We start from the raw sequence: 27682 nt of genomic DNA, 5'->3' as shown, positions 1-27682 counted from the left end.
GCTTTGAACATTCACCAAAGCGGCGCCATCATCGCCCATAAAGTACACATATCTACATAAGGAAGATGATTAGGAGTAGAATAATTGCTGTATGGAATTTCATGTTGCACGATTTTAAATGTTAGGGGTTCTTGGAATGAAAGGAGGTGATCTAGGAATAGAATGGAAACAATCTTATATCCGTGTATTTTCATATATCTGTGGTCCACGAGAAAATGATGCTGTAATTGGTTCCCAATCTTTAAGTAATATTAACAACAATGTCATCGTGTTGTGGCAAAGTCAGTATTTTAGATGACACAAAATCCCATACGTCGGCGTGGTTCTACGTGTCTAGATTTATGGTTACTTTGAATCGATTTTGAAATGCTTTCTCGGGGATGTTTATTAACTCCTGAGAGCTTAAATTGAAGCTAGAGGTTTACACTTTTTTGATAGATCTATTTAGGATCACAGAAAAATTGGAAATCATGTACAAAAATTGAAAAATTGACTTCTCTGTCGGTACAGTTCGAATACCAGTTTGATCATTTTTTCACTAATAGCATGACGTATCTCAAATTTCTGGAGGAATACCTATCACTATTTTTCAAAATATTAGGGTCCCTCGCCCTATCTGTTCTTCAAAATGAACGAATCTGAATTTAACATAACATTGTTATCGATCTCGCTATGTACTTACTTTGATCTTTCAGCAAGCATGTATTAAATAGGTACAAATAACTACCTACGTACGAGGAAATAAATGTAAGCTGCAGAAACACGAGCTACGGGACTCGTGTTGATCAATCAAACAGGATGGAGGATCGATTATTATGGACGAAGAAGAAGAAGTAGAAGTAGAAGCAACAAAAAATAAGGACAAAAAGACGTGTTTACGTACAACGATATTTATACACAGATGTACGCGATTAAACGTAATTTGATGAACAACGCAGCGCGCCGTCTTCAAACGTAATGCTTAAAGTTAAACGCTTACAAGTTAACATTCGACATGTGTGCGATAATCGTAACAACGTGTGTAACTTGGATCTCTCACGCAGGATGTTTATATACATTTCAAGGAACCGGTGCACAACTTTTTGCGAGAAACTTCAAACTTTCGAGACCCTTTTTTCCTAGAGCTTGTATTGTAATTGACAAGCACACGTACATCTGCTAAATTTCGAATATTAAAAATAAGACAGATGCCTTGGATGTCTTAAAACATATAAAATTCGGAAAATAAATAATTACGGAAATTTTAATATGCCTTCTCTGGACATTACGATCAATTTCATGATTTGTGTTTTTCATTTCTTCACATTTTTCGGTAAATCAATACAAAAGGTAATGTTGGTTTTCCGGAATCTGCCAAATTTTAACTAACAATTCGATCAACGTGGCAGATGTACGTAGATTTTTGCACAGTTTCGATCGTCTCTTCCGATCGCAACACCGACCTTGACGCACGAGGATCTAATATTTACAGAAGCGGGTACCGTTTTATGCAGCAAACCTCCTCGCAACAACTATTTCGATGAGAACAAAGAAGGAAAAGGAATATCAAAGAATTTACAGATCGGTTTGGGAGCAGAGTTTCGTTCGCGCTCGATCGTTTTCGCTCGACACTCGTGATCGTCTCTCGATACTGGTAGCTCTACTAAAAAAAAAAAAAAGAAAACAAAACTCGCTTTATCTGCGGCTCTGTTGTTTACAATTTGGCCGCCGGCAGATAACGTCGCCACGCGAGCATGATTTCCTGATGATTTACGGTCGCGAAAGCCTCGCAGAAAAAAAATCATCCGGGCGGCCTATAGAATTTCGGTTACGTCAGAATTTGGACGGAACAGCCGGTTCGCGCAAAACAACCATCTTTGTCGTATTTGAAATGGAAAACAGCGTGTGTTCGAGTTACGAAAGAGGCTGACGATCGTATCGATCCTAATTATCCCGGACAATAGACGAGCCGTATATAAAACGCGGCTCCGGCGATACGAAGAAATCGTGTTTTAACCGTGGGATGGCTCCGGGTACGTAACTATGCCGAAGTTTCCAGGAATCGCATATCGATATTCGCGTTACGTACTCGTTCGCGGGAAAAACGCCGCGCGAGCGAGACTCATCGATCGCGTCGAGAAGGGCGGCTCGTGTGCCGGCGAGGAAAAATTCAAACTTCTAAAGATAAATCGTTGATAGCGGGAACATGCCTCCCGCAATGAGAAATTTTAAAGCATCAACAGAGGTACAATCGGTTTGATTGGTGCGCGTCACGCGAGTGCACCGTGCTGAAAAATTTCCACACACTTTCACGAATACCAACATTTTTGAGAAATAAAAAATACTCCCTGCTTCCCAAGTATGTAGTAATATGCTCAGAAAGTTAAAAGAAAAAGGAAATACGGCGGTTGGTTCTTCTGAAAAAAAATTCCTAAAGACGGCCGTATTCTTCGCACAGCGCGCGAGTGCATCGTGCTGAAAAATTAGTGCAGATTTCTACAAACTCCGCGTTTCTTAGAAATAAAAAATACTCTCTGTTTCGTAAGGCGTGTAGCGATATAGCCAAAAAGTTATAAAATTATACGGCGGTTCGTTGATCTGAATAAAATTCTTAAAGGTAGCCGTGTTTTCAGCATGGCGCACGACTACGACTTACTTCTACGCATTTCTACGAATGCTACATTTTTGTAGAAATAAAAAGTCTCTTCGCTTCCTGAGACGTGTGGTAATATAGCAAAAAAGTTTCGAAAAAATACGGCGGTCGATTTCTATAAAAAAAAAAAAAAGAAGTACAGCCTTGTTTTCAGCATGGCGCAAGAGTCGCCCCCTTTCAATCGAATATGTATCTGGCGCACGCGACCAATGCATCAAACACGTGACCGGAATAGATTCGCGAACACCAGCGATCGGTGACGCAATACTAATCTCGAAATACCGCTGGAAAGATCGACGAGTCACTCGTCTCCGACGGAACGTGTTATGATAGTAATGACGAACCAGCGACATCGTGATGCGTTTCCGCGTGTGTTCGATACGTTCTACGGTTTGCAGAGCGTCGTCGACGATTTGTGACGAGCCTTCGACGTATTGCAGACGTCGACAGTCGTTAATTGTACCTTGTAAATAACTATTACTTACCCGAAAATGTGAAAAGTCTGTGTTCGACTCTCGGAATACAGCGATACGTCGAAAAATCGTCAACCCTCCTTAGCGTCGCGCAACTTGGAACTTTGATATTCGTCGTGCCAGTATTTTTGTTAATTCTAAATAATCGTTCAGCGCATAATTTCATGCCGGAGCTTATCGACTGAATTATAATTATGGTAACAATTTTGTTATTCGTCGAAAGAAACGTATAGCAAATTTTAAAGACAAATTGAAAATAGGTACCTAGGTACTGATACAATGGTCGAAGGGTGTTAATTAGTTAGCGCGGCGTTAGGACATTCGCCTCGTTAGGTTAAAACCACAGCGAACAGGTTTATGTCGAGATGTAGCCGACTATCCAGCTGACTACCAGGTTAATATTCATTAATTAGAGCCGATTAGTCAGCTGCGTCTCTGTGCGATGTCTAGACTGCAAACCTCCTTGAAAAATAAAAACTGCGTCAATTACTCAGAAGCACCGGAGTTACTTTCAACAATTAATACAGCAAAAATGGTAAATCCGGAAGCCAGAACTGAGAAGAAATTAATTTTCACTCTCAACAATTAACCCTTTGCACTCGGCGCTGTTGTAATTCTAAAACCAAATTTTTCTTCCATCTCAGAATATTTTCAATTTATTCATACGAAACTGATCCGATTTCCATACACAATATTTAAATGTGTAGCAATTTTTTAAATACAAATTTTGTAAGATTTTGTAATATTTTTTAATAATGCCATAACAATTTTTAGTGGCGCTTCAGAGTCACCACCCGAGTGCAAAGGGTGAAACAAAAGGACAATATTGATTGTTCATGCTGTTTACAAGTATCTATCACGAAGAAGCGAGCAATCTATTGTAACTAAAAATTGTGGATGCATACATTTTTAAAATACAAGGAGTTATGTATAGTAACAAGCATTAATGACATCTATACCCGACGCTTATCGTAAGAAATGTTCTAGTTGACATATTGAACTCGTGCCTCGTCTTGGTTATTATAAAATAAGCCATGAAATTTAGAATTTTAAGACATATCCACGGTCTATTAATCTGTAATTTCGTAGATATTTGTTCTACTAATTTTATCCACCAATTTTTAATAAAATGAATAAAATCCTCAATCTTCTGTCGCGATACTTGTTTTATTCTCAACAGTATAATCTTCTTAACCAGTGACCGAGACTCTAAACTTGCTCGCTACGATTTTCCCCCAAGACAACCATAACCGAGGAAGAAATTATCGCGAGATGGAATGCGCTGGGCCAGAGTGAACGCGTTTCTTTCCCGAAAAAGAAAAGAAGCAAAAAGAAGAGGGACGGAAACGTAACGCGACCGGTCGTCAGGTATTCGCGCGAGCCGCGAAACACACGACGCAAAAGGATCACGACGACGATAATTGAACGTTGCACAACAGGTTGTCGTAATATTTAGCAATGCCGCAGCAGCGTTGAGACAGTACCCGAACGTTTTCTGCGAGTCCTGCGACTGACTCCGCGCGGCTAGGAGACTTAACGTGGAAACCTCGCGCTGCTCTTCCCAGTATTGTGTCGCCGAGTTCCTGCCACGCTGTGCTCTCTTACATTCCTTCAATTACATAATTCGTTTGGATCTTGGTAAACTCGCATACTGCCAGAACCACCACCGGTCTCTCCCATTGGGAGCGGAGAAGTTGAGCGAGACGTTACGGGGGGACCGGAAGAAATCGGTTCGCTCCACCATCTTCCACGCTTTCGAAGCTATAGACAAGATAAGGAAGTGAATGGTACTGTCAACCCTTCTGTAACGTGGCCAATTTTTATCGTATTAACCCCTTTCAGTTTAGAAGAAACAAATTTAATGTTTCTAGATGTGTGACATTCACTTTTCGATATCATTTTATTCTTTTTCAGTAGGCCTTTCTAAAAAAAATATAGACATGTTTGTTCAGCGAGAACGCCAAAAACAGCGTGTTGGAAACGTTCGTGCTGAATGAGAATTTTTCAGATTTATCAACACGTTCGCTATTGAACTTAGGCAAGTGTGACGATCACGATTTTACATTTCGCGCGAAGAACATCAAATATATTCTGCACGGTTACTTCAAATTGTAACGATATTTAAATGTACAGTTATTTAAAATTGTAACAATATTCCTTTCTTTTTAAGAGAATACAATGCGTTTAATGTTGTAACTAGACTGCAGATCTTTTGCATTTGTGACAAAAAAATGACTAGACGCAATTTAAAATTTATTGAAGAAGGAAAGAACTTGTTTACTCGGCTCGTGTTACTTACAACCGGTTCACAAAATTTTGATTCCGCATAAAGACCCGCAGTCTAGCAATAAACTACATATGCGTGAAAGAAAGTAAATCATTTTCAATATAAATATTCCAGGTCAAAAGCTGTTTTAGTTTTGGAGTTAAAACGGCTTCGAATGCACATGGTTAAACAGTGCAAGTATTACATATTATCATCGGCTTACTAAAATGATTAAAAAAAAAGCAGAAATAAATTTTTATTTCGTTCCAGTCGGTTGCAATCGATGCAGAAAATTTGTCAAACAAATCCACGGTCAAATGACAATTGAGAGACGAAATGTAGCCAAAAGAAGAATATATAGAATTCATAATACACAAAAGATTGACTGTACTCCAATTCTGTACATCTCCAAAATCTTGTCCCACAGAGTCGCAAATGGTCACAGTTGAATGTCACCTTCTCAGCCCCCAATGCTACCTTGCTGTTCCCGATCATAGTATTTCAGCACAAGGATTTCGCTCGGTCGTTCACAATTTGGGTGCGACCACATTCGGGCATTAACTGTCGGCGCGCGTCCTGAATTCGATAAGAGATAACAGAAATTAGCGATGACGCTTTGCGCGTCGCGTCGCGTCGTATGGCAACGTTACACTTTCTCCCGCGTCGCTCGTCGCGATCGTCCTTGGCTGTCTTGCACACCTCCGTTCTCGTAGGCTGCGAGACCCAGTGGAACGAGAAACTTCCAGCGTTCGATCAACTGTGAAACGTGTTCGAGAACTTGCAGCCTGTCGCGCATAGTTCGCGCGAAAGAATTCGCCTGCGATCCGTATGGATCGAGGGACACATCGTAGAGCTGGGGAATTTCTGGAACGCTCAGAGTTTCGCAAAGAAACGCAAATACTAGTCCTGCGGTCTACCACCTAGAAATGACACGCTAGGATCGAGGATTTGGAATTTACTAGAACCTCTGAACAGAGATATTAGGACTTAAGTCTTGGACCTAAAACTAAGTGTTTAGGATTGAGGATCTACAATGTCCTGTTAGAAGGTTTACGATGAAGATTTAGACGCTAGGATTTAAGACTTGCTGGCTAGGATGTAGGACATGAGGCCTCAGTTAGGCTCTAGGATGTAGGACACAGGGTCTCGGTCAAGTTACAGTCCAGAACGTAGGATCTAGATTTGCTGGAACGTCAGCAGTCTAGTACCTGGATCGTAGAATTCCCGGAACGCTGGAAGTTTCTTAACGATTTCAAATTTTGAGATTGAAACCTAGAACGTAAGGTGTCACAAACGCTGGAGGTCTCGCGAAGATGTTTAGGGTCCAGGACGCAGAATATAGAGACTAGGACCGAGGGCATAGAATTTTCAAGTTAGAGTCTAGGACCTAGGATCTAGAGTTGTTGGAACGTCAGGTGTCTCTAGCACCTGGGACGTAGAAGCTAGCACCTTAGAACCTAGGACATAGAGGCTAGAGCTTGGATCGTGGAATTTTGAGAGCGTTGAAAGTTTCATAAAGAAACCTAGATTCAAGTTTTTGAAGCCCAAGTCTAGGACATAGGGTGTCGCAAACGGTGATCTCGCAAAAATGCTCAGGGTCTAGTAACTTTCGAAACTTGGAGCCTACAGCCTAGCACCTAGAGCATAGAGCCTAGGATGACGATTCCATCGTACAAAATTCTGTTTCGCGAAGAACCGTTTCCGGAAGCAGCTCAAGACCAGCTTGCTCCTCATAGATACTTCAAAGACATGGAACAGTTTCTGCTACCGGTATCGAGCGATCCCACAGAGCACCGGGAACCATAGCCGACAGGATTGCCGTAAAGGATAACGCGCGATCCGTTATAACTTTTGGACAATGTCGAACTTGTCCTTAAACCCGATCGATTCCTTCTTCGGGTCGTACTTCTTGCGTGCCGCGAGTTGAGCTCTGAGTTCCTTGGCGCTCATCTTGAGATTGAGACCCTGCCGTGGCTCGTTGCCACCGACGCTACCGTTCCCGGTCCCGTGCACGTGACCCATTGTCGTCGAATCGTTCCTGATCCCGTTTCCATTTTCTCTTGACGGCTCGTTCTCGGTCTCGCTCGTCGTTCTCGTCGCACCTGCTGACACCGTGCTGCTCTCGCTGTGCTGCGACGTGTCGTTCGACTTCTGCACGTTCTGCACGCTCTGAAACACAAGCCAACATAAACATTTACTATTTTCATCTTTAAACTAATGTGACCCCGCTGTTCGAACCCTCGTGTTTACTGGGGCTTGTACAGCACAGCTTTCCAACATGCCTATTAGCGAGCAAGGGCGCCCGCCGATGCCCGTGGGCACACTGGCACAGCTCAGTGTCGCCAGATGAGGGGAGGGAGCACGGATTAAGGGGAAAAAGTTACCCTCCCACTGCCAGTATCGGAGTATGCGCGACAGTGACAAAACGCGTCGGAAACTTTGGGAATAGCGCGGTAGAAGGGGAAATTAGAGCAGGGAAACAAGTCTTGGGCAAGTCACGGGCAAGTGATTTAGCGTAGTGGGGATTGGGCGGTAGCACAGCCGCAGCTGCTCACGTAGCTGTGGCAATGCGTGTGACATATACACGAAGCCTCGCCCACAGGGGCGTGGCTTCGTGCCCGTCGTTTTGTATGCCGCCCGTACGGGCAGACGCTGAACAGCTCTGTTGTACAGTATGTATCTAAGAAAGCTCCAGAAGCGATCACCCCACACAAACGACTCCCTTTTAATTGGAAGTCGACATAAACTTCTGTTATTCCAATCTTTGTGCCAATGGAGCTTTATTAGACCATGGTGAGCTTGAATATGAAACAGTGAAGCGAACACCGATAATAAGCTTCAACTCTGTAGTTTTCATTAGAACGACATGTTTATAAGTTATTTCAGAACGTTTATTATGGGCGTTGTTAACTGTGAGTTGTCGACTGTGATAATTAGAAAATTTTAGCCCGTATCTTGATTCGATCAAGCTCGGTCAAAACGATGAAGGATAAGGGACACCCCGGTATCAAACGTTGTAAAAATAGATTACTATGAACAGTTTGATCACTTCAAACATACCGCCCGATGCTCTTGATCCGCGGGATTTATGTCGCGATATCAAACGTACACGAATTTTCTTTACAACCCGAGAAGCAAACAAGGATATTCACAATTCCAAAATATCATCGGAATTATACTTGGTATCATTTTCATTCGAAAAATGCGAAGGATATGTTGATCAAACTCAAAAAACAATGAAAAATGAAGAAGTTTTGTTATTGGATTAGTAGTGGTCTCACACCGATACACCCGACTCGTATTATGTTTACACTTTTCTACGTTCGGCAGTGTATCAAAGAATAGTATCAGCCAGCCGATACGCGTCCTTGGCCGGACCCATGATTTGGGCATATATCGAGTAGACACTGTACTTGAACAGAGAAGTTAAAATAGGAAATTTGTTGAAATCCGTCATTTTTAATGACGACTGGACATGTTCTAAACGATGACGACTGGAAGATTGCAGGAATTCCAGTTTCGCCGACACCTAACGCAATTGCCGAACGAAGACAGTTGTCTCTCTAGAAAGGGACACGACGCGAGTGACCTATAAGAAACCCGCGTCACGTATCAAGGTTGATCGCGTTGCTGCGCGCTACTTTTTTTTTTCTCCAAACATGCGCTTCAGCCGATAGAATCGATCCTGTTGAAGGAAAATAAGAATTCTTAGACGATTCCTAGGCTGAGCCTGGTACCTACCACGTTGTCGCTACGACAACGTTGCACGCGCTTATCACTGACAACTCGGTACCGCGAAACGCGATTATCCTCCGACATTCCCGGTAACGCTGATCGATCGACCTCGCGTTATTTGACCAGCGAAACAAATTTCTCGTTGCGCAACGCTGAACATTTCGCCTTAATGCCGGTGCAGATAGAAAGTAAAAGCGAGGCAGTTAGCGGACGGTACGTGTCGCGTTGTTCCTCGGCTGTTATGCTTCTGATAAGCGCAATCGAATTGGCGAGATATCGACCAAGTGGTTCACGGTCGAATTTAACTTGTTTTTCTCGATTGCATTTTTCCTGTTAAGGTCTACCTCGAGTGGAGTAGTTTTGAAGAGCGTGACACGAGAGCGTACCGTCGCTGGAGTAACATGATCAAGGATCAAATAAACACGCGTCACTTTTGAACCAGCGAATTCCTCGCATTAAAACTTCGATTTTTGGCATTCCCTCGTCGAGATCTGTAGGATTATATAAAAAAACGTTAAAAATTTCTGGGTTGCCATGGTGAAGTTTAACCATCGTTATTAGACCTTTGTGCAAGATAAGAATTGGAACTGTGTTCTTTTTCTTCTTGTTTCAGTAAGAGTTCCAGTGAATGAACTTTTCATGGGTTTCCAAATTAAATTGCGAATTGCCTCTACAGAAAAGAGCAAAACCTCTCACGAACTAACAATTATTAATTCAACAGACATTTCGGTTTCAATATCGTTCGAGTTTGAAACAAATGGGTTTAAGCTGCGCGTTTGCATTAAAATTGGTCTGAAATAACTTGTTCTTTTTCTTGTACAGAACGTGTTCGAACGATTCCCGTGGAACCGTTAACTTTACAGTCGATTAATCGGAACGCAAAGTCTCTCGAGGGAAAAACGTTGAATATTCGATCCGAAGAAAAGGGAAAAGGCGCGAGAACCGCATTAGCAGGTGAAACAGGAGAGACGCAATTTAAATGCCCACGACACAGAAATAAACGCGAACGTAGCTCACGGATGAATAGTTAAACACGAATCCGTCGAAGAAACTCATAAACGACCTTGGGCCCTGATGCAATATTCCGAACGGTACCTACTTAAAAGAATTCCAACGAATAAAGCCGAGCTACAGAGGTAAAACCGGTTTCGTGCCGGCAGACCGTTTAAATCTCTTCGAAAATAATGTTAGTCGAGGGGGGGGGGGTTCTGTCCTTCTCGTACCGATATCGCCTCCGGAATTGGAAAAACCGATTCCTTATTTCCAAACAAATCAATCAGAATGTACGAGTCTCGTTTACCGGGAACAAAGAGTAACTGACAGAAACATTCGCGTTGACGTAATTTTGAAAACGAACACGAGGACGTGGTTCGCACTCGCGTTTCAAACCTCGTGAAAACCTCGAGATTGAATCGTCTGTGAAATCTTTGAAAAATTTTTTTGAAAACTGAATCCTTCACAGATTTGAAGATTGAAGTTTCCCCTTTACAACGATATTTTAAAACTTGAGGTGCGATTTTTTCTGGTCGAGTTATTCAACTTTGAATGGAAACTGTACCACCGTCTTCGCGGTAATGCAAGCCGCAGCGTGCTCAGAACTTGTCCCCCAGTTTTGTTCCATAAAACGGCCGAAAAAAATCGTACCTCAAGTTTTAAGGTCTCGTTGCGAGGAGGAAGCTTCGATCATCAAGTCTGTGGCGAATTCAGTCCCGAAGAAAATTTTTTAAACACTTCAGAGACGATTGAATTCACAGCATTTCTGAGAGAAATGTGGCATGCGCGATGCTTTTGGTCTCGCACTGATTAGATCATGCGGACAAGGAGAAGATGAATGGTGGGGCAGCGAAATGAGCCTGAGTTTATTGCTGTTCGATCTTTTTTTTTTATGAAATTATGATAATTTAAGCATAATACTGCGCACGGTTTACCGAACGTTTTATTTGCACATTTAATATTGATTTTGAATAAACGGTTATCGGAGATGTCTTTTTTACAGAATGTGTTGTTTAATTTTTCTTGAGCAACTTAGGACGCATTCGACGACCATACAACTACGGTGTTGCTCAAATACCAGTGGAATCAGCTATCCGACTTTCCTCTCCGCGTTCCGAGAAATTTGTCCCGCGTGTAATAACGCCGTATCGTCGCGAGGAACGATAGTTGTACGCAAAGAAGACGGTGTTTACGCATCGGGACGATCCACGGCCTCTCTATAAAATTTCCAGAATCTGTGTCACAGCGTTGCAGCACCGTCCGACTGGCAGTACCCTGCGATTTGATTATTTTCCAAGCGATGCACCGGCTGCACGTACGCGTTTCACCGCGAGCGAACGCGTGCCGGTGCATCCTAATCTCGGAAGAGATAAAATTGCAGCGGCAACTCGGAAAAGTAATAGCTGAATTCAAAATCTTGCACACGCTGCTAGCAGTTTAGCGCAGTACTATCAACTTTGAACAAATCGAATATAGTGGAGACCTCGAACAAAGGATTTGCGTTGTAATACTGTTGCGAATTTCGACGACATTCGCATATGGCATTTATTGGCATGGATTGTGTCGCACTCGGTACGAGTCCCGATTACGTTAATTTTATAGGTCTCGAGTTTCGCCTCCTCGATTGTTTATGCTCGTAAAATCAGTCGGTTAACGGGTTAATTATTCCGGGGGACCGGGATGCACCGATTCTTTTTCCCGAGAGCGGAATCCCCGTTATCCGTGTACGTATTCAGACGCGGACGCGGCTCGTTTCTTTTTTTTTTTTTTTGGCACGCTTTCTTCGAAAAATCGCTTCGGCACGGCGGCCCGAGTCACGGAAATCGGAATAAGAGCGGATAACGGATTTTCGAGGTTGCCCGGTGCGGAATTTTACCGGATTCGCCGTGTGGCATCGTTTAACCTACCGATAAGTCGAACGCGACACGGGTTGACGCTGAAACGAAGCCGACGTTAGACGTTTTCCGCGACAGAACAAGTTATGGCGCTTTTTGGTAGGCGCCATTCAAGATGTCGGCCGCACAAGTTCTTCAAAGAACGGCCTCACGTTATATTAACACTTTGCCCTCGGACACGATGTTAACTCGAAAACCAAACATTTCCATTCTACATGATTCCTTCATTTTGTGTGCATGAAATTGACGCAATTTACTCACGCAATACTGAAATGTTTGGCAATTTATTAAATATTTAATAATGTAAGCGATATTACTAAATTACAATTAATAATGTAAAAAAAAAATTAAATTAGATTACATTTAGTTTATAATAACAGTTTCTCTGTTATATTGAATGAAAACACGAGCGTCCTACGTCACAGGCATTGAAAAATTGTAACACGTAATTAACCATCAATGATAAAGTTTATCTATTTAAATAACGCTTTCGAGCTCTGCAATTTTCAAAAGGTATGCAATCGTTCCACGTCAGACGAATACGACAGGTGCATGACGTCGTCGGGTGCTTCAGATTTTTAATATTATGGGCTCAGATAAAATTTTCAATGTAAGCACAAATGTAACAATTACTGTGGGGTTACCAGTTACTGTGCCTATATTAATTATACTTATTTTTAAAGCATAATGAATATTAAAAAAGAGACATGTAACATATATATTGACTGATTTTAATGAAAAAAATTTAATAACTCTTTTTTAATATTTATTACGCTTTAAAAATAAGTATAATTAATTAATTGGTACAGTAATTGGTACCGCCCACAGCAATTGGATTCCTTTACTATGTTACTATCTTTTTTACAATCCCAAGAAATTGCAATTTTTAAAAAATTGTTACATGGCAAACACAAAGTTGGGTATAGAAATCAAGGATCGAATAAATTATGGAGCGTTTTTAATGGGTTCCATATAAAGCAGATTTAATAGCTCCTTTTCCGTCAGTGGATTGGCACAATTAACTCGAGCTTGGTGGTTTTAAAACGTTCTGAAAAGATTGATAAAACGATGTTCAAGATCGACGGAATTAATAGCGAATTCTCTAGTTTCCAAAGTGGCCGATTATTGTTTAATAATATAATTTACCATCTGTATCAATATTCCTTATGCTCCTAACATCTGCTCATACCATAAGTGTACAAAGAATGTACAAACAGAGCAATCAACCATACAAACAGACCAATTCCACCGTAAACGAACATCAATGCCGATACCATTCTAAACCATTCACTTCTATGAAACAGTTCGAACCAGAGTCATACTGGATCGCTCACTATCAACTCCAAAAAGGCAACAGTTCGTCGAGCAAACATTTTTCCCATGACTCCAGCTTCCGTATTCGAGTTGAAACACAGAAGGCAGAAAGATTATGGCCAGCTATTAATCGACCAAACGATAATGGACCGCAAGCAGTAAGGATAAAAGTCGCGGATGACGTAGTTTACCACCTGCATTCTCGAGACGCGATTAGGCTTATTGAAAAACGACATTACTCAACTTCTGAACGATCTCGGGGGGAGAAAGAATCTCGAAGGATCGTTTGTCCGTTCTGGTTTTCCCTCTCGTTTTCTTGCGGGTGTCGAGCGCATGCAACGCGCACCGCGTGCGCGTGCGCGAGCGCGCGCAGTTGATAGATTGCGCAATGGAAAACGGTGGCAGGAAATTGACTATCCTGTTGTGGAGAACCGATTAATTATTTTGCCGTACGCGCGATCGACTGCACGCCACGGATATGCACAATTTTTTTTTCCTCTCTTTCCGACCGACCCGGCCTCTCGTATCAATTTGCTTAATCAACGATTGGGCAATCGATCGACCTGATGCGTTCATTCTGCCGCGCTCTCGATCGACGGATCCACCGTCCTGATAAAGTATGCCCGGTAAAAGTGATCGTACATTATGAAACTATTAAAGAGAAAATTAATGTCTTTCATTAGGTACACGAGGAAGAAGTTTGTAAATGATTCTTAGTAGTGATGAATAAAAAACGTGATCCTTGGGAATTTTTTCCTGAAGCGATCAATGGATATTTCTGGAAAACAAGTAGGTTATTTAAGAGCACGTATATTCCACACCTTGCAGTAATTTTTGTTCTTGTGAAATGTTAAGCAATCGCTCATTACAGTTTGGTAAACATAACAGGACGATCCTTTAGGAACGTAATATTTTTCACTGAAAATATTGGTGGACTTTTTTTTTAAACAAGTACGTTGTTTAAAAGTAAACACATTGTGCGACTAGTAATAATTTTGTTGTTGTAAAATGTTACAGAATTCCTAACTGACAGCCAATTCTTTGGAACACAGTGACTTAAGCAATGATGAATAAAATCTTTAGGAATATTTCCTGACAAAATGGATGGACTCTTTTTTTGCAACAAACACGTCATTTAAAAGTACATATATTATAATGTTTGCAGTCACTTTTCGGTTGTAAAATGTTAAAGAACTCCTGAGTGATTGCAATCTCTTTCGAACGCAATGATGAATGAATACGCGTGATCTTTAGACATTCTTGACTGAAAAATCGATGTACATCGTTTTAAACCAAGCACATTGTTTGAAACTACATATATCGTACAGCTTGTAGTAATCTTTCGGTTGTAAAATGTTAAAGAATTGCCGAGTAACAGCGTACTTCCTTCGAACGCAATGATGAATAAAGACGTGATCTTTAGAAATTTTTTCCTTAAAAAATGATGGACTTCTTTTTAAGGAAGTACGTTATTTAAAAGTATATATATTGTACAGTTTGTAGTCATTTGTTTCGTCGTAAAATGTTCAAGAATTCCTGAGTAACAGCTACTTCTATCGAACACACTGACTTAAGCAATGCTGAACATGACCGTGATCTCTGGGAATTTTTTCTTCAAAGAATAGATGCACTTCTCTTTAAACAAACACATTATTCAAAAGTATAGATATTTTACAGCTTGCAGTAATGTTTCCTTCCAAACCTTCTACTGCACAGAACCCCGCACTCTGTCCGCAATAATCCAATGAAAATCGATCATCAGCCACGAACAACAATTCATTTGTTAATATACACCAACGACCAGCATCTAGATTTCACATAGAGAAGCTATTCTTCCCTAGCCATAATCACGTAACGAAAGCATCGAGATGAGGCATTAAGATACGTTTGCCGAATGAATTACCAGCCGTTAAATCGAAATACGATGAGCGAGAAACGCAAGTTGGTATAATACGGAGGTGCGCGAGCTATGTGAATTGCGAACGTAAATGAACAGTTTGTTGCGAGAACGTGAACACGGAACAGGCGAGCTAGAGTTAAAGAGAAAAACAAACGTATCCTGGAAAAAAAGAAGAAGAAGAAAAAAACAAAAAGAAAAGAAGTCCGATTGTGATAAGTGCGAGCACGTAACGAGGAACGAAAAAGAGCGTTCGCGATTCCTCGATAGGAGATCGTGTGTGCGTTTCCACCCCAATGCACACGCAATCTACGATACACATACGTACACACATATATACACACGTGCGAATGCACGTAACTGCGACGCGATTGCCGTGCAAAAGCTCGCGAGGCGTCTTCGATCACGTAGCGCGGAACAACGCGAAAATTTACGTAACTTTACGCGGGTTCAAATCACCGGAAATCCGGCGAATCGGATCGGACGGAGGCCGCCGCCTGACGCCGCGTCTTTCGATAAACTCGAGATAACGTGATGGGCAGAGCTCTGGATTGTCGATCGATCGTTCGACCCTCGTGGGAACCGATTCGGCATCCTCTAACAGCGATTTTGCGAGTCGATAATTTCGGATTTTTCAACTCGTTGAATTCGCGAACGCGGATGTCGTTTTGCTCCTTTATTCCCAAAGGAGTGGTTGAAGTCCTGACTTTCAGAATTTTTGCCGAGTCGAGCATAATGGATGTGGGAATGATTTTTACGTGGGATTGTTCTGTAGACTCTTCTGCATGCGACAGTATTTTTTTCTTTTTTTTTTTTTTTTGTATAACGTTACGAAAGTTTGTAGGTGTTTAAACAGTGTTTCAAGAAGAGCGAAACGCCCTTAAACGGAAAGCGACATTTTTGAGTTTATGAATTTTTTCTGACCTAACTGTGGTAGATGTGTGAATGATTTTTATCTAGGACGATTCTGTAGATTCTGCTGAATACGACAGTGTAGTTTTTGTGAACATTATGAACATTGACAAGTTTTTAAACAATGTTCAAAGAGAGCAAGACGCCTTTAAAAGACTGAATACAGCGGAATCTTTGACTTTAAGAATTTTTTCTGGTCTAATTAGAATAGATAGATGAATGATTTTTATGCGGGATTATTCTGTAGGCTCTTCTGAATATAACAGTAATTTTTTTAACACTATTCCTACCGCGGCCGGTCAAATTGACCTTTTCAAACTTTTGCGCGTACAATTTTGTACATACGACATTATCACTTTTCTTAAAGTTTGTATACAACGTATTTTTCAGTATTTATTTCTCGTTTCATTTTTTTCCAAGAAATATATGTATCTTGTCTAACCGACCGCGGCCGGTCAATTTGACCGCACGAGATAATATATACTAATTCATTCAGCAACAAATTCACTATTATCCACGTTTAATTATATTAACAATTACTTTTTTTAAGGACCGGCCATTTTGACCACGCACGGTAGGAATAGGTGTGCAAGAAGTGTCGGTAGGTTTAGTGTTAATAATATCATGAATGCACCAATTTTGTCAGAGATGTTTGACCGAATTTGAGAAATTCTATTTTGTTTATAAGGGGTGTTTGGAACTATTGTCGACTCGCTGTAGATTTCCGTTGTGAGTGGTTTCTAAACCGTGGATGGTTGAGAAAGAAATCGATCTTGCCAAGTATAGGAACTAGAGCAACCGATAAGATAAAAGCACAATGACGCCTCGCACGTTAAATTCAGCAAACACCTGTAAGAAATGCGCACCGGTGAAGAGTTAGTCGCAGTCGTTATTTCACCTAGTCGTGTAATTCCCTACAATCCTTTGAATTAAGGCCAGTGACGCGCCGTTCTACAAAGGAGGAACTTCCGGTGATTAACGCTGTAATTGTTACATCCAAGAACGCTTCTCGGTGATACACAGGCGAACGAGAACGCAGTTTCACCTGATAACCGATCGCAAAACATTTTCTTTATCTGGCGATGCTTCAACGAATGGGATCGGCCCTGAGCCTTCACGATCCTCGCATCAGACGCATCTGAAAAGTCTCCTTTCAAATAACAATCATGAAAGAAACTATACGATTGTATTGCCGAAGGCTATTTATTGATTCACGGCTAGAATTGCAGTTTCAGTAATCAAATTTATTTCGAAATCTTGCAATCTTGAGGGACTATCGAATACTCTTCCGTAGATGTTCAAATATATTTTTTTGCAGAACGGTAGCACAAGGTTTGCAGAATGTTTGCAGAATGGTTGCAGAATGTTTGCAGAATCTTTTCGCTGCATTTAAGCAATTAGGAGCATATCTATAGGAGAGTAGTCTAATTTTAGAAATCACCTAAGACGAAACCACCATATGTATCTACTCGTATCGTAGAAAAGAAAAATTCTTCTAGTGTTATTAACCATGTTAATAGTTTATGAATGTTGCTCCTGGCTTAATTCAGCTACGTTACAGAAAAAAATTTGCAGTTTCATGAGTGGCACCAGTTGCTTAGAGGCTGCAAGTTACGTTTAATGCAGACAGTGCTTGAAATTCACGTCACATAAAATTTGATCGAACGACGAGTTAATTCGCGTGTCAATGTATCCAGTGGTTTTTATCTTGCATCAATTTTACGCTCCTTCCCCCCATCTTTCGCAGCACGTTCGTTCGAATACTTGATGCGCGATAAATACCTCATTATAATTAATGAATAAACGATCCCCCGTGTGTCGCCGTCGTTAAACAGTCGCGACCAGCGTCCAATTTATGGCACCGTTAAGCGTTTAATGCTTTCTTTTCGCATAAGCCGCGCCGACGTGCTTACAAAATGTCCCAAGATTCGCGATTTCCTCAGGCTGAATTTCGCAGAAAGACCGAAAACGACCTGTCGCGTCACCTTTGTCTGTACGTATTTTACCGTTCGAGGCGAAGTGAGTCATCGTTCGAGCTACGCTAATCTCACCGCAACACCGACACAGGAAAATGACTTTTCTAATTACTCTAATAACCTTGGGCATATCGTTCCGAGAACATCCGAGCAATATTCTGGTAGAGATAAAAAAAAACATTTGCCTATCTAACCATCGTCCGGATTAACACTAGGTTTACGGGACGCGTTCTAATATTTTTAATTCACGATTATTGGGATTGCAAAGATGCCTCCACGAGGAATTATTCAACAAATTTGTTTCTTTCGGTATGTATTATTAACACTAAACCTACCACCGATGGTTAAATAGCCGGTTTCATATTGTCTATTTTACAATTATCAAAATTATGTAGACGCTTCAAATCAACAAATATCTTTGCCCAAGATTGCACAAAATCGAAATAAATACAGCCTTGTCATTTCCATAAGGTAACATAAGCGCTTTGTTTACTAGGCTTAATGTTTAAAAAATGGCTAAAAATTTGGCTAGACACGTTCTCGTTATGCTTATACAGTAATGTAAAATAGTCACTTTTGGGTAAACCGTAAACCTAGTGTTGAGTAACTTCAAAAATTAATTTTTCAAACCCTGGAAATTTTTGTGGGACATTCTGGACTATGTATGGATTAACCCTTTGCACTCGGCGCTATTTTCATTCTAAAACTAAATTTTTCTTCCGTCTTGGAATATTTTCATTTTATTCGTACGAAACTGATCCGATTTCCGCATATAATATTTAAATGTTTAGTAATCCATTAAATACAAATTTTGTAATGTAACAAATATTTTGTAATATTTTTTGTAATTTTTTTCAAATAATGCCACAACAATTTCTAGTGGTGCTTCAGAGTCACCACTCGAGTGCAAAAGGTTAAGCAATTAATTTCCAAGTAGCAAGAGTAATCAGATTACTAGGAATTAGTTTACTGGGATCAGATTTCTCATATGTGAGTAATGCAGGGTTAATGCGTCCATATATACAATTTTATTCCGATATAAGACGACGCTTTTTATTTCGAAATAAGAAAATCACTTCCTCTTCTTCGTCCGAAATACGACGAAAGTCGGTGCCGTGGCATCGTCTTATATCGGAAGAAAACTGTAGTGAAATATCGGAGTGGGTCAGAAATGACTCCGGCATAGGCCTAGAACGCGCAGGAGTCCGAGGGTTAATAATTCTAACTGTAATTGTTTCACAAGATTTTGTGGACAGAAGTTTAGCGGAGTCCGAATGCTTGGAAATCCGTAAAATTTCAGTAGGATAAAATGATATTGCAAATATCATGTACAGGAGCCTAACAGCTCTCATGGCAACGTTCGAGGTCACCAGAACCGTGATTCCCCTTGATCCGTGACGCGGCCGAACGTATAACATGCGAACGCTCGATAAGAGATCGAATTTCAATCTGCGACGTTGTACGCAGACCTTATAGTAAGAATGCAGCAAAAATATCGCAATAAACGCGATCACGTTTTACACATCATAATCGTTTGCACATATATACAAACGTAACTCACCGTCCTTCTTTTTAAACGATATAAGTGCTCGCGGTATCTTAACAATATGCGTTATTAGTCGGTCTCGTCCATCGTTTCCGCGGATCGTTATGCAAAATAAAAACTTCCTGCATTAATCGAAAGCAATAGGAGTCACGGGGAAACTCGTATCGTAGGAACTACTTAAAAATATGTAACTACTTAATAATTTCCATAACTTGGAAGCCTTGGGCGTTTTCGCGGTTCTTTATGCAAAATAAAACTGTTGTTGCATTACCCACGTTTCCAGTTTTGCTGAAAAACTTCTTTAATATTTTGGTTGACAAATAACAAAATTATTATAGATTTTTATGTTTTTGGATGATCACAGATCAATTTATATTTGAGGTGAATGCATTGAAATCACAAAGTGCAACGGCATCGAATATTTAAAAAAAAAATTTTAGTTGTTGGCACAAGGGTTAATAATTTTCACGACTTGGAAGCTTCGGACGTTTCTGCGGATCTTCGTGCAAAATAACAATTTTCTCCATTAATCGAAAGCAACAGCAGTCGCCGAGAAACTTCTTCGTAGAAACTACTTGATAATTTTCACAGCTTGGGAACAATGCATCTGCGTTCGAAACTTCTTTGGATCTTAAACACTGTTTTAAGACTGTTCATTTCAGAAATGCATAAAATCCGCAGTCTACTTGTTAGCGCACCCAATAATTAGTGGAGTGTGCATATTCAAAAGTTAAGAAAGCAACAGTTTCTAAGAGTAAATGTACCGAACATAAGGGAAACTTAATGGCGCCTGATTGCTGGTATCTTCTCCCAATCGAAAATGCTATTTTCTCGCGGCCGATTTCTTCGCCGGTTGTTTCGAAACCCGCTGTATGCACGGGCTCGTACGATGCCGAATTTATCGTGATCGTTGTTCTTCTAACAATCGGAGAAAAGATGAAAGTTCCTCGCTGCTCGAGCAATCAGGGAAGCTGCGATAATGATATCAGTCGGCGCGAGTTATCGGTGACTCGCCGGAATGAGGCAGCAGATATAATTATCGTTGCAGTTTTTATGTAGCAAAAAGTTCCACTCTCTGTTCCAAAAGTTTCTGCATTTTTCTGCGAAGCTGAACGCAATTTGTAACCATTCGATTCGTGCAATAATAATCTCATTTTTAAGCTAGGACCTTCTACTTTCACGCGATACATACGTCGTTCCCTTTTCCCTAAAATATTTATGCATGATATAGCGAGCGAAACACTGAAGACATTTATTCCCCCGTGAAAATGCGATTGAAACGTCTCTAAAAACCATTGAAAAAATATTTACATCAATCCATCATATAGATTTGACGTTAAAAATTGACTTTTAAAATTTTTAACATTTTTGAAAATTGATTGAAACGAGGTCCAACCACATAAAGCGCAAGTAACTTTTAGATCCATTCTACTTCGTATTTTAATAGCGAGCCTGCTCTTTGAAAGAAAAAGACTATTTTTTCACGAAAGAAGAAGTGCAGGAAGTTGTAAAGAGCCTAGTCGCTATTTTGAGACCAGTAAAACGACATTGATTGGCGTTTAGTCGGAGACCGATTGCGATCGCTCGTAAAATGGTCGTTGTTTCTGCAAGTTGACGCGTGCTTATGCGAATTCGTTTCCGACAGAATTCGCTCGGCTTCGGACCGAACAGGATCCTCCGGTTCGAGATAGCATTCTCACGGCTGTCGGCGGTTCGTGTTTCGCGCGAGTCATCGAACAAGAACCGTCGCTCGACAAATGAGCTTTCTCGAGGGGGGCTAACGAACATTTTTCTCCTCGTTTTTGCGGCGCTACTCGAACGCCGCGTGTCACGCAATTCCACGGAGCCTTCTCGCCGGAACGAACCAGAAAAAAAAACCCTCTAAACTCTTCGTTTCTACATGTTTGTACGGCTAACCCCTTTTGCCGATTCGATTTGCCTCGGACGATCTTTTTGCGAACTATGCTGATTGACCAACTTTCGAATTCTTTTAGCTTCTTGCTTCTGCGAAGCTGCTTCGACTGCAGAACTTACAAATTTCCATCATATCCATAGTGAACGAGCAACAGGAAGTGAAATCAAGTCCACTTCCTCGTGCTGCACTTGAATTTTTAACAATTACCCGATATATTTGAACATATTGTACGAGCAAGAGAAAGTGAGAATGAAAGTATGGTTGCACTTAAATTTTTAACAATTTTAATTGGTTTATTAGCATTTTACACTAAGTAAATAGTTGCACAGTAGGAAGTAAATAGTTGCACAAAATATTCTGGGATAATGCTCTACATTTTATATGAACAAATTCTATTTTATTTACAAGTCTACAGTTTATACTGGGTCAGATAGGAACAAGACTAACTTCACCCTTTGCTTGTATAATTTGCAGAGCGCGAATTTTATGCCTTCATGACAAAAATGAATAGACTCAACGCAGGACGGTGTTTAAAGAAATTAAAAATACTGTTGGATTGTTTTCAACTCTACACCTCTGCACCTTGGAATTAATACACACTAAAATTATTTTTAAAGGAGCAATAAATGTCCATGTAGCTCCTGTATCTTGCATTTAATGCAGACAATTTTTATTTTGCATAAAAATCCCAGTCCATTTATTTTTTAATGTAACGTACTTGGGTCTGTACAACTACATTTTCCATAGTCCAACGCTTACAACACGAATAGAGAAGGAACAAAATTCGAAAATTAAATTTTGTTAAGAATTTTGCATAAAATTAAATATCCAAAATTTAGATTCCATCCTGAAACACGCGCGACGATTAAAATACAAACACATTCAGCACGGCAAATGTGATTTCAAATTTTTCCTGGTTCCCCAAAGCCGCCATTTAAGTGCATGAAAAAGGCGCGGCACCATTTTAGTCAACAAATGATTCCTTTCCATTTCTATCACAGTGCAGCTTTTTATGGAAATGGCGGCCCGACCCGAATAGCTTTAAACTCGGCCGGCGAACCATAAATTCACGCGCGGTTAATTGAAAACGGGGGACAATGGTGTACGCGAAGAGACATTCTTCTTGCCGTATGGTGTTTCAACCTCGTTTCTTTTTTTCTTTTTTTAAATCCACCAGCTCGCTTCGTTGTTGGGCTGGCAACCCGCGTAAACACAGATGTTCGAAGACAAAACCGCAGGGTCGGTTGCGAACGCTTTACACGCTTATCGCTAAATACGTAAAAACACCGGTGTGTGAGGCTACTTTTCCCCGGCGATCGTTTACGACGTTACAAGGATACGGCGAATCATGCTCGCGAAGATTACGCGCGAAATGCGTTTACGCAATCCGAGTACACCTTGTTACGCTCCGGGCACAATACGCATCAACAATTGCTTTCTTATTACGGATCGTGCACGCGCCGAGTTTTATGCTGGTTTACAGCTTATTGATGAGCTCGTGGTAATGGTTATTCGCACTCTACACGGAAAAGTACTCTGATTTGCTTTGTTGCATTAATATCATGCAGTTCGAAGCGCGTTAAGTTGTTTATTGTTGCGTAATAGTCGACGAAACGACACTCTATATTTTTAAACGTACATGCGTTCATACGTAAACCGGGTTAGAAAAGTATAGACCCAAAAGTCACGTGTGCGCAATTGCTATACAAATTAGCAACATGCAAATTTTAACACATTATCTACCGACGATTATTTCGGTTAAAAAACTATTTGTATAAACCCAAAAGTCACATGTATTATGCAAATACCATACAAACCAGCAACAGGCTATGTACCGGCGATTATTCCCTAATTTTTGAAAGTCTAGGGATTTTTTTATAATTCCTTCAACGATAATAGTAATTTCAATGGTGAACCTACAACTCTCCCCCAGTAATGTAATCTAATAGTTTTTCTTAGGATTATTCTATAAAATATGATTTTTAAGCTTCCTTTTAGAACAACGATTCAATATGCTGTCATTCGTGACCCGTAATTATACCAATATTAATAATAAGAAAATCGTAATAAGAAAATCGCTATCCCCTCTTCTTCTTCTTCTTTATCCCGCCCCGAGCCGTCGCCTTATATCGAAAGAAAACTAGTGAAATATCGGCGTGGGTCAGAAATGGCCCCGGCATAGGCCCAGAACTCGCAGAAGTCCGATGGTTAATAGGCCTCCAGTAAATGAAATTTCAATGTTTTTCCGTTTCTGTACACAATGACGCGTTAAAACTTGTTTTTAGTTACATCAATGTGTTACTCCTTTACTGGGAGTTATATCCAAAAAAACTGGCAATGCAAATACTCCTTTGATGCATAATACAAGCATACACACCACAAATCCAAGGTAATAACTCGTTAATTAAAAAGAAATCTCAACGTGTCGAAGTAATCGGCTCTCAGCGGTCTGACTCACGATCTAAAGATACCGAGTAAGAGAAAACAATACACGTCTGTACAGGTTCTTAGTTTTATATCGTAGTAAAAACGAGTTATGGATTGAAGCTACTCGAATACGTGCTACACCGTGGTCGGAAATAATTAGAATGGTCGGTGTGCTTACAGTGGCGGACATATACTTAAGTACACTGAACAACATGAAACTTTATTACATCTGCACTTGAACATTGTACACTTATATAAAAATGAATTACATTATTTATAATGTATAAGGTATATGTAACTAAAGCAGAAAATGCTATTGGCTTATGTCGTATAAATAAATAGTTATACAGATTTTTTGTTCGGAGGTCTAGTTATCCACGGTCACGTATTTATGTACATAGTAACATAATTGTATTTTTACAGCTTTTTGATATTTACAGTTATGAAATTTTAATATTTACTACATAAGCCTTTATTTCTAACAACTGCTGCACTAATTGCCGTTGTTCCGGCGTGATATTTTTTCCCTTGCTCATTACTGTAATATTGTACGACGTCTAACTATTCACAGAGTTCACGAGATACTGGAAAGATATTGTTTACGTCGCAAGCATTTCGACTTTGCTGCATATAATTACAGTGTACGTAAGTAGATGTGCGACAAAAAAACCATAGGTTGAAACAAAATATTTATAAACAGTAGCATTTCTTGGAATAAATAAAAACCGTAATCCTGGTATGCGTATACATCAGGGTATCTATTTCTTAGAAATAACATATACGCAGTCATTACAGGTGTTTCAAAAAATACACGAAGCATTAAAGTTCAAATATAATATATAATATATGGCCCACGCTGTGTATGTTGATAACGTTACTATGTTTAAAGGAGAAGAGGCTATCGGAGCCAGATGTTTAGTAAATATTTAATCCCGGTAGCACGTACGTCAATCAAGACCACTACCGGGCTATTTTATCGTGGTTAATTCATGTTTATTCAACATCATTAAAAAATGAACGCAATTTCCGGAAACTGGCCTTTCAATTTCTGCCATTTAAACAAATTAGCTGTGTTGCGATTTGGCACGTCCGATGATAGGTACGTTCAAAACGGATTAAACGATTGGATAGCTTGTTCGTGATATGGTTAATTAATTTATTAATAACTCCTACACGGTTGAATAAAATTTCTTGTAAAAATGTTTGCTGATGCTTGACACATGTATAAATATACGTGCAAAATTTCGATGCAAGTGGCTCGACGGTTTTGTTGAAATTAATTCCTAAATATTGCACTGAAATCGTGCGTCTAGACTGCATAGGATACCCCGGTAACCAATACCACTTTTATTTGCAGAATGAAATTCAACTATGTTCACACAGGTAACCTTGCTAACCTATTTAGAATAGTTGAGAAATACTAAGATCGTTCCCACGTGTAATTGTGGCATTATAGATGAATATGAATAATTAAAATGAATAATACAAGTTGTAAATCATTGGTGCAAAAACCAATGTAGAGTCTGGTTCGACACGACATCAGATGAGATTAAGAAATGAATCATTCAGAATTTCTGACTCATTTACTAGCTCTAGTGTTAACTTGATCGAGTAGATACTCAGATACAGATGTTCAGATTTAAATTGAACGAATCTCCGAATACTCGTGTACTCAAGATACTCATATGTAGATCCCATGAATAGCAAGAGCTCTAGCTGCGATTCATCGCTCTCGAGGTGAATCGATCAGCGAGCCAACAGGTGGACCGCGCGCTCGATCATTCACAGATCGAAGCTCCAACTCGATCGATTACACTCCAACCAATCAAAAGAAAAATCATCATTCTACTCAACTAACATCTAGCTAATTAAACCAATACATTATCTCGCTAATTATTTATCGAATAAGATAAGAGACCCAATTACTATGGGGGATACCAATTACTGTGCCTATAGTAATTACACTTCTTTTTAAAGCATAATGAGTATTTACAAAGAGAATATATTAAATTATTTTCATGAAAATCGGTTAATATATATGTTATATATCTCTTTTTTAATATTCATTCTTTTAAAAAGAAGTATAATTAATATAGGCACAGTCATTGGGTCCCTTACCCTAGTTCATGGGAATCAATCCTAAGCAATGACAGTAATCGCGATCGATCGCTCTCGGCGATCAATCGACTCGAATCAACAGGTAGACCACGTTCTCGATTATTTACAAAGAGAATATATTAAATTATTTTTATGAAAATCGGTTAATATATATGTTATATAACTCTTTTTAATATTCATTCTTTTAAAAAGAAGTATAATTAATATAGGCACAGTAATTGGGTCCCTTACCCTAGTTCATGGGAATCAATCCTAAGCAATGACAGTAATCGCGATCGGTCGCTCTCGGCGATCAATCGACTCGAATCAACAGGTGGACCACGCTCTCGATTATTTACAGATCGAAGCTTCGACTCGATCGATTGAAATCCAAACAACGCAAAGAAAAAAATCCTTATTCAACTAGCATGCAGATAACTAGACTAATAAATTATCTCAACGATTACGTATCTGTGAGATTTTGATCTTATAATATGACACAGTGCCTTCAACATATAAAAATAAATTTCTCCAACATAATCAAATAGTTGATCTGAACGAAGCCTAAGCAATAGCAGTGGCTGCAGTCGCGATCGACCGGTCTCGGCGATCGGTCGTCGACTGGAATCGCGAATCAAAGGAACAGGCGGGCCACGGCTGTCGACCATTCAAAGGATCCGAACTACCGTAATCGCTTTCAATTATTTTGATCGACGATGTCGCGCGTATGCATACCTCGTCGGTGGAAGCGCTGCTGCCGTTGAGTTCATCCTCCTGCTCGACACTGTTGGGATTCTTCTCGGGGGTCTTGATCACCTTGACGTTCGCCATGGTGCCCTTGATAACGATGTTGTTGGCCCTGAAATATTCGTCGGCCTCCTGGTCGACGACTAGGAGCTTGGTCTCGGTGGGGAACGCCCTGACGCGCTCGACCACCTGTTTGTGGGTCTCGTTCGCGATGTTGATCTCATTAACCTCGACGATCCGGTCGCCCTGTCGCAGGCCAGCGGCCTGGCTCGGTGAGCCGTCGTCCACCTTGCCGATGAACTGACCGTTCTTCCCTTTCTCCGCGTGCAGATTGAACCCGTAACCGTCGAAGTCCTCCCATTTCAAGATATGGCAGAGACGTGCGCAAGGCGCCTTGTCACCCTTCAGGGAGGACATGCCTGCGGTGCGTGTTCGCGTCGGACCCTCGTGGCCGATTGTCAAGCCGCCCCGTATCGAAACCGACGGAACGAAACCGAACGGAAACCTGTGACCGAAGCAGACGAGATAGTCTCGGGCCTGACACGCGATAGAATTCAGCGGCGGGGAAAAAAAAGCGAGGGAACGAACGAGATATAACACACTGTGGCCAGAAAGCTGTGGCACGCACGTTGTCTCGCGTCCTGTTGCCTTGTCCTATCGCGGCACTGTTTTCTATTTTTGTTTAGTGACTGATGAACTAAACGCGACCTGACGCGGCTCGTCAGTCCTCGTGCGACGGCCTGGCTCTGACTAGACGACTCTCCTGCTCGCCGATTCTCGTCTACACCTGCCACGAGGCGATTATTCGAACCGACTGGCGGCACGCAGCGTCGGCAATCGTTGCCACACTACGGGGG

General features: G+C 40.6%; 1 protein-coding gene across 1 annotated transcript; it reads right to left on the bottom strand.

Annotated features, from left to right (window-relative positions):
• Positions 1-856: 856 nt before the first annotated feature.
• LOC143352493 (uncharacterized) lies at positions 857-27682 on the bottom strand. Its single transcript, XM_076785019.1, has 2 exons — positions 26814-27682; positions 857-7540 (listed from the first exon to the last, which is right to left on the bottom strand). Exons 1-2 carry the CDS (start codon positions 27240-27242, stop codon positions 7214-7216), a joined length of 756 nt encoding a protein of 251 aa, XP_076641134.1. The 5' UTR covers positions 27243-27682; the 3' UTR covers positions 857-7213.

This window comes from Halictus rubicundus, chromosome 3 (assembly GCF_050948215.1).
Source record: "Halictus rubicundus isolate RS-2024b chromosome 3, iyHalRubi1_principal, whole genome shotgun sequence".
Lineage (NCBI taxonomy): Eukaryota > Metazoa > Arthropoda > Insecta > Hymenoptera > Halictidae > Halictus > Halictus rubicundus.
This window is presented reverse-complemented; position numbering and strand designations above follow the sequence as displayed.